The sequence below is a fragment of the Salmo salar genome, chromosome 03 (assembly GCF_965601325.2).
Source record: "Salmo salar chromosome 03, fSalSal1, whole genome shotgun sequence".
In the NCBI taxonomy this organism is placed as follows: Eukaryota; Metazoa; Chordata; class Actinopteri; order Salmoniformes; family Salmonidae; genus Salmo; species Salmo salar.
This window is the reverse complement of record NC_138293.1, coordinates 97,709,585-97,718,093: the sequence shown is the minus strand read 5'-3', so window position 1 is coordinate 97,718,093 and position 8,509 is coordinate 97,709,585. Positions and strand designations below refer to the sequence as shown.

The 8,509-nt window shown below is 45.1% G+C and overlaps 1 protein-coding gene across 1 annotated transcript; it reads right to left on the bottom strand.

The window, feature by feature from the left end:
• Positions 1-819: 819 nt before the first annotated feature.
• On the bottom strand, positions 820-8,414 carry LOC106606208 (ras-related C3 botulinum toxin substrate 3). The gene is made up of 6 exons (XM_045715850.2): positions 8,229-8,414; positions 6,028-6,099; positions 5,724-5,841; positions 1,952-2,014; positions 1,223-1,382; positions 820-1,017 (listed from the first exon to the last, which is right to left on the bottom strand). The coding sequence occupies exons 1-6, from the start codon at positions 8,261-8,263 to the stop codon at positions 887-889; spliced, it is 579 nt and encodes a 192-aa protein (XP_045571806.1). The 5' UTR covers positions 8,264-8,414; the 3' UTR covers positions 820-886.
• Between the last annotated feature and the right edge of the window lie 95 nt (positions 8,415-8,509).

The window sequence follows — 8,509 nt, the reverse complement described above, 5'->3', positions numbered from 1 at the left end:
ATGACCTCTCTCTGAGACACTGACCCATTCCATTTACCCAGAATGGCCTCTCTCTCTAAGACACTGACCTGTTCCATTTACCCAGAATGACCTCTCTCTCTGAGACATTGACCCGTTCAATTTACCCAATTGATTTAAGGCATAGGTCACACAGAATGGATGCAAAGGTCCTAAAGAGGAGTTCAATTAATTGTGCCTTAGTCTGTCTCCCAATTGGCACCCTATTCCCTATGTGGGTCCTTGTCAATAGTGCACTATTTAAGGAATCAGGTGCAATTCGGGACACACCCTTTCAAGTTCTACCCACTCCTGTGTCAACAACCTATATCTGTGAAGAGTTGCCTATTCCCTACATAGTGCACTACTACTCCCTTACAAACAACAACCCTATTCCCTACATAGTGCACTACTACTCCCTTACAAACAACAACCCTATTCCCTACATAGTGCACTACTACTCCCTTACAAACAACAACCCTATTCCCTACATAGTGCACTACTACTCCCTTACAAACAACAACCCTATTCCCTACATAGTGCACTACTACTCCCTTACAAACAACAACCCTATTCCCTACATAGTGCACTACTACTCCCTTACAAACAACAACCCTATTCCCTACATAGTGCACTACTACTCCCTTACAAACAACAACCCTATTCCCTACATAGTGCACTACTACTCCCTTACAAACAACAACCCTATTCCCTACATAGTGCACTACTACTCCCTTACAAACAACAACCCTATTCCCTACATAGTGTTAAAGGGGGACTAGGGTAGTATTTGAGACACTGACAGCGATAGATTAGCAACACTTTCTGTAAAACAGTAGATTCAGTTTTTATTTCTTGCAGACCCCCCCCCCTCCTCGCCCCAACTCTCTCAGAAGAGGGTGCACTTCTTGCGCCGCTTTTTGATTGGTGGCGGGCACAGGACGGCCCGGATGGCCTCGTCAAAAACGGTCTTCAGCCCCCTCTGGGTCAGGGCTGAGCACTCCAGGTACTTCACCGCACCTGTAGGGGACAGGAGACAGCCAATCAGAGAAGGGGATGAGGACTGACACACATCCAATTGGTCAGTCAGAAACTTGGACTCAAAATAGGTGAGTTCAGACACAGGTGAACACTTGAGCTCAAAGAAGCTGTCAGAAACACATTCAGACACATTACATCCTCGCACTCTTTCTCAAACCAAACCCCCCCCTCCACAGACACCCACCTATCTCCCGTGCCATGGCCAGGCCCTGAGGGTAGGTGATTGGGGACAACTTCTTGTCCCTCAGCCTCTCAATAGTGTCCTTGTCGTCCCTCAGGTCCAGCTTCGTTCCCACCAGGATGATGGGGGTGTTGGGGCAGTGGTGACGCACTTCCGGGTACCACTGTTCAAGGTCACATACAGGTCAAAGGTCAAGGGTTCATTTTAATTAAATTTTAACCTTTATTTAACTAGGCAAGTCAGTTAAGAAAAAAATATTATTTACAATGACAGCCTACACCGTCCAAACCCAGATGATGCTGGGCCAATTGTACAGCGCCCTATGGGACTCCCAATCATGTCCAGTTGAGATACAGCCTGGATTCGAACTAGGGAGTCTGTCGTGACGCCTCTAGCACTGAGATGCAGTGCCTTAGACCGTAATTGTAAATAAGAATATGTTCTTAACTGACTTGCCTAGTTTAATTTTTTAAATGTAATACAAATGAACCCTTGACCTCTGAGCTCTATGTGACCTTGAACAGTGGTACCCGGAAGTTCCACTGTTAAGATCATTAAGGTCAAAGGGTTATAAGGTCTTAAAAGGTCAGCCTACATAAAGAGGTTGTGGAGTTGGGCCATCAGCCCAAACAGCAACATGAATGAACACAATGTAACACTGTACAATGTGGTGCTGACAATATTAGTGATATTACCATTACTGTTATTTAGCAGGGTGATAAAGGCACTCACCTTAGCTCTGACGTTCTCAAAGGAGGCAGGGCTCACCAGAGAGAAACATGTCAAGAACACGTCCTGTTCGGACAATACACAGAAAACAGACAGTGTATTAAACAGGCTAATTAAACAAGAAACACTGCATGAAAAAAAATGCGTTGGACTCTGTGATTTCTGTGACTCAGTGACTCTATACGTTCTGTATAGAAAAGGACAGCAGCTGGAGAGACTAAAGGATGTGTTGGTATTCAGAGCAGGTACGGTAACCTTACAGAGGGGCTGGAGGAGTCTGGAGCTGGGGCCTCGGAATGCAACACCAGTGTGTGTGTGTGCAGGGGTTCCTCTGGACAGGGAGGCAGACAGGATGTATTACTGAGGCAGACAGGATGTATTACTGAGGCAGACAGGATGTATTACTGAGGCAGACAGGATGTATTACTGAGGCAGACAGGATGTATTACTGAGGCAGACAGGATGTGTTACTGAGGCAGACAGGATGTATTACTGAGGCAGACAGGATGTATTACTGAGGCAGACAGGATGTATTACTGAGGCAGACAGGATGTATTACTGAGGCAGACAGGATGTATTACTGAGGCAGACAGGATGTATTACTGAGGCAGACAGGATGAATTAATGAGGCAGACAGGATGTATTAATGAGGCAGACAGGATGTATTACTGAGGCAGACAGGATGTATTAATGAGGCAGACAGGATGTATGTATTACTGAGGCAGACAGGATGTATGTATTACTGAGGCAGACAGGATGTATGTATTACTGAGGCAGACAGAATGTATTACTGAGGCAGACAGGATGTGTTACTGAGGCAGACAGGATGTATTACTGAGGCAGACAGGATGTATTACTGAGGCAGACAGGATGTATTAATGAGGCAGACAGGATGTATTACTGAGGCAGACAGGATGTATTACTGAGGCAGACAGGATGCATTAATGAGGCAGACAGGATGTATTAATGAGGCAGACAGGATGTATTACTGAGGCAGACAGGATGTATTAATGAGGCAGACAGGATGTATGTATTACTGAGGCAGACAGGATGTATGTATTACTGAGGCAGACAGGATGTATGTATTACTGAGGCAGACAGGATGTATGTATTACTGAGGCAGACAGGATAAATAACAATATGGGGATGAGGTAGTTGGGTGTGCTATTTACAGATTGGCTGTGTACAGGTACAGTGATCGGTAAGCTGCTCTGACAGCTGGTGCTTAAAGTTAGAGAGGGAGATATAAGACTCCAGCGTCAGAGATTTTTGCAATTCGTTCCAGTCATTGGCAGCAGAGAACTGGAAGGAAAGGCAGCCAAAGGAGGTGTTGGCTTTGGGGATGATCAGTGAGATATACCTGCTGGAGCGCGTTCTACGGGTGGGTGTTGCTATGGTGACCAGTGAGCTGACATAAGGCGGGGATTTACCTTGCAAAGACTTATAGATGACCTGGAGCCAGTGGGTTTGTCGACGAATATGTAGCGAGGGCTAGCCAACGAGAGCATACAGGTCGCAGTGGTGGGTAGTATATGGGGCTTTGGTGACAAAATGGATGGCACTGTGATAGGCTACATCCAATTTGCTGAGTAGAGTGTTGGAGGCTATTTTCGCCGAAGTCAAGGATCGGTAGGATAGTCAGTTTTACGAGGGTATGTTTGGCAGCATGAGTGAAGGAGGCTTTGTTGCGAAATACGAAGCCGATTCTAGATTTTATTTTGGATTGGAGATGCTTAATGTGAGTCTGGAAGGAGAGTTTACAGTCTAACCAGACACCTAGGTATTTGTAGTTGTCCACATATTCTAAGTCAGAACCATCCAGAGTAGTGATGCTAGTCGGGCAGGCGGGTGCGGCAGCAATTGGTTGAAGAGCATGCACTTAGTTTTACTAGCATGTAAAAGCAGTTGGAGGCCACGGAAGGAGTGTTGTATGACATTGAAGCTCATTTGGAAGTTTGTTAACACAGTGTCCAAAGAAGGGCCAGATGTATACAGAATGGTGTCGTCTGCGTAGAGGTGGTTTAGAGAGTCACCAGCAGCAAGAGTGACATCATTGATATTTACAGAGAAAAGAGTCGGCCCGAGAATTGAACCCTGTGGCACCCCCATAGAGACTGCCAGAGGTCCGGACAACAGGCCCTCCGATTTGACACACTGAACTCTATCTGAGAAGTAGTTGGTGAAGCAGGCGAGGCAGTCATTTGAGAAACCTAGGCTATTGAGTCTGCCAATAAGAATGCGGTGATTGACAGAGTCGAAAGCATTGGCCAGGTCGATGAAGACGGCTGCACAGTACTGTCTTTTATCGATGGTGGTTATGATATCGTTTAGGACCTGGAGCGTGGCTGAGGTGCACCCATGACCAGCTTGGAAACCAGATTGCATAGCGGAGAAGGTACGGTGGGATTCGAAATGGTCGGTAATCTGTTTGTTGACTTGGCTTCCGAAGATTTTAGAAAGGCAGGGCAGGATCATCCCCGACCGCGGCAGCTTTCCAATCTTTGGGGATCTCAGACTATACGAAAGAGAGGTTGAACAGGCTAGTAATAGGGGTTGCAAGAATTTTGGCAGATCATTTTAGAAAGAGAGGATCCAGATTGTCTAGCCCAGCTGATTTGTAGGGATCCAGATTTTGCAACTCTTTCAGAACATCAGCTGTCTGGATTTGGGTGAAGGAGATGCAGGGGGGACTTGGGCAAGTTTCTGCGGGGAGTGCAGAGCTGTTGGCCGGGGTATGGGTAGCCAGGTGGAAAGCATGGCCAGCCGTAGAAAAGTGCTTATTGAAATTATCGATTATCGTAGATCTATCGGTGGTGAGTGTTTCCTAGCCTCAGTGCAGTGGGCAGCAGGAAGGAGGTGCTCTTATTCTCTATGGATTTTACAGTGTCCCAAAATGTTTTGGAAATAGTGCTACAGGATGCAAATTTCTGTTTGAAAAAGCTAGCCTTAGCTTTTCTAACTACCTGTGTATATTGGTTCCTGACTTCCCTGAAATGTTGCATATCACGGGGGCTATTTGATGCTAATGCCGTACGCCACAGGATGTTTTTGTGCTGGTTGAGGGCAGTCAAGTCTGGGGTGAACCAAGGGCTATATCTGTTCTTAGTTCTACATTTTTTAATGGGGCATGCTTATTTAAGATGGTGAGGAAAGCACTTTTAAAGAGCAAACAGTTATCCTCTACTGACGGGATGAGGTAAATATCCTTCCAGGATACCCAGGCCAGGTCGATTAGAAAGGCCTGCTCGCTAAAGTGTTAAAGGGAGCGTTTGACAGTGATGAGGGGTGGTCGTTTGACCGCGGATCCATTACGGACGCAAGCAATGAGGCAGTGATCGCTGAGATCCTGGTTGAAGACAGCAGAGGTGTATTTAGAGGGCAAGTTGGTCAGGATGATATCTATGAGGGTGCCCATGGTTACGGATTTAGGGTTGTACCTGGTAGGTTCCTTGATAATTTGTGTGAGAATATGACTATTCTCCTCTCTGGCTGGGATGGGTGGAACGTTAAAATAGCCCCCTAATAATTTTCTCTGAAGCAGCAGCCAGGCAGGCAGGAAGCTGTGTGTCTGACGGAGCCGCCACTGGTGAGATAATGAGGAAAACAGTGGAATAACAGGAAACTGTGTGGAGAATGAGTTAAGCAGAACCAGGAAGACACAAGATGGAGGATGTGGAATGTGTATGAGTGATAATGAATGAGAGATGTGAGTGAGTGAGTGAGTGAGTGAGTGAGTGAGTGAGTGAGTGAGTGAGTGAGTGAGTGAGTGAGTTACCGTCTGTGGATAGGACAGTGGTCTTAGCCTGTCGTAGTCCTCCTGTCCTGCAGTATCCCACAGTCCCAGATTCACTGGTTTCCCATCTACCATCACATTGGCAGAGTAGTTGTCAAACCTGAGAGGACAGGATGTTGTTCAGAGAAGTACACACACACACACACACACACACACACACACACACACACACACACACACACACACACACACACACACACACACACACACACACACACACAAACACACAAAAACAGGCATGCACACACACCATTATTGTAGTGAAGCTTCATGCTATGATACTCACACTGTGGGGATGTATTCTCCAGGGAAGGCATTGGTGGTATAGCTGATGAGAAGACATGTCTTTCCCACCGCTCTGAGAGAGAAAGAATGCGATGTTTGTTCATTTTACTTTTGTATATTATCTATTTCACTTGCTTTGGCAATGTAAACATTTGTTTCCCATGCCAATATAACCCTTTAAACTGAAAAATGAATTGAGAGAGAGAGAGATATATATAGAGAGAGGGGTAGAGAGAGAGATAGAGGGATAGAGAGAGAGAGGGGGATAGAGAGAAAGAGGGAGAGAGAGAGAGAGAGGGGGGTAGAGAGAGAAGAGAGAGAGAGATAGAGGGATAGAGAGAGAGAGGGATAGAGAGAGAAAGAGAGAGAGGGACAGAGAGAGAAGAGAGAGAGAGATAGAGAGAGGTAGAGAGGGATAGAGATATATATATAGAGAGAGGGATATATAGAGAGAGTAATCAAATCAATAAATAAATGCTAAAGGCTGTGTATGGTTGTTTGGCAGTGTGTGTGAACACAGACACTGTCCTACATAGCCTTCTGGCTAGGGGGCACATTGGCAGACCACAGCTGCCTTGCTATGTTGTTGTCTTAGGTCTCTCTTCATGTAGTGGTGTGATGTCTCTCTTGTCGTGATGTGTGTTTTGTCCTATATTTATGTTTTATTTATTTGTTATTTTTAATCCCAGCCCCCGTCCCTGCAGGCCTTTTGCCTTTTGGTAGGCCGTCATTGTAAATAAGAATTTGTTCTTAATTGACTTGCCTAGTTAAATAAAGGTTCAATAAAAATAAAAATATCAGAGAGGGGGGCCTGCTATCTGAAGACGCCACTTCACATCATTACCTGTGTGTGTGTTTGTGGACATGTTTAACTATACTTGAAGTCCAGAAGTCCCTACAAGAATAGTAAATGAACAAAAATTTGACCAACTGGGGACATTTTGTTGGTCCCCACAAGGTCAAATGCTATTTCTAGGGGGTTTAGGGTTAGAATTAGGTTAAAGGTTAGGAGCTAGGGTTAGATTTAGGGTTAGGAGCTCAAATCAAATTGTATTTGTCACATGTGTGTTACAAGCCCTTAACCAACAATGCTTTAAGAAGTTAAGAAAATAAAAATACAAAGTATTAAGTAAAAATTAGATAAGTAAAACATTTTAAATAAAAGTAACAAATAATTAAACAGCAGCAGTAAAATAACAATAGTGAGGCTATATACAGGGGGTACCGGTACAGAGTCAATGTGCGGAGATGATAAACAGAGTAGCAGCTGCGTAAAAGAGGGGTCTGGGTAGCCCTTTGATTATCTGTTCAGGAGTCTCATGGCTTGGGGGTAGAAGCTGTTAAGGAGCCTTTTGGACCCGACTAGGGTTAGTTTTAGGGTTAGGGAAAATAGGACTTTGAATGGGACTGAATTACGTGTCCCCACAAGGTTAGTTGTACAATATTGCGCATGTGTGTGTGTGTGTTGCCCATCCCCTAAAAAAATCCTAGACAGGGCCCCCCACACCCCTGTTTAGCTATGCTATGCAGTCCAGTGCACCCTACTTCCACACACTACCCAAGATCTACGCGGCATCCGCACCGCATCACAATGTAGCAGAAGTCAAATAAACCTGTCTTTCAAAGATGTCTATGGTAGAAAGGCTATATAAACCCGGTATATTGCATAGGTGCCCATGCCCATCGGTAGCCCGTGCCTCCGTAGGAGCTGGCTGTGTAGGTGTGAAAGCATTACATCATTTAATGAGTCTCAGCCAAGACCTCCCAGCGACATTTCTGCAACTATGCACATATTCATGTATATTTCACAATTTTGCTCCCCCCCCAAAAAACGACAAATATGGGTTTCCAAATGTTGTTAATCCGAGAAGCTTTAGTTAGTTGTTTTTATATTTCAATGAAACCTTCAAATAGCTTTAGTTCAATTTCAGACAATATTTCACACCCGAACTTATAATGTATTGTGCAAAACCTGGCGGAAAATGTGGCATGATAACATGAAATCACAAAGTATGCTAACAAAATAAAAATGTAATTGCTCAACATTCATTTGACGCTCACGCACTGATGAGAGAGCGGATTCTAGCGAACTGAAAGCCGACCCATTCAACCCGCTATAGCCCCAGCCCTTACTGCAACAATTGCCCTCACAGACTCGAAAAAGGACACATTTTCAGCCTAAACACACACAAAAGGTCTTACCCATCGCCCACCACGACGCATTTAATGGCCTGCATTTTGCAGAGGGTGGTGGTATCCAACGACTGACTTTTCCCTGCGTTTAAAATGGCAAATTGTTTATAATTTCTGATATCGCTAATAATAAGTGAATTGGTACAGCTCCTCGCGACCAGGCTGCAGTAGCGGAGGGAAGGCAGTGTCGAATTCCGGCGGAACCTCCCGGAAAAGACCGAACGTGTTTAAAGGGAAAGTTGTATTTTTCCCCGACAGCAGTTGAACTCCAGACGACAATGTGTTCTTCC

Excerpts from the sequence above, each read along its gene's own strand:
- LOC106606208 (XM_045715850.2), bottom strand. The coding sequence starts at position 8,263 with ATGCAGGCCATTAAATGCGTCGTGGTGGGCGATGG. Across the intron at positions 5,842-6,027 it reads GGAGAATACATCCCCACAGT|GTTTGACAACTACTCTGCCA; the intron begins GTGAGTATCATA and ends CTGTCCTCTCAG. Across the intron at positions 2,015-5,723 it reads CACTGTCCTATCCACAGACG|GACGTGTTCTTGACATGTTT; the intron begins GTAACTCACTCA and ends TTGTCCGAACAG.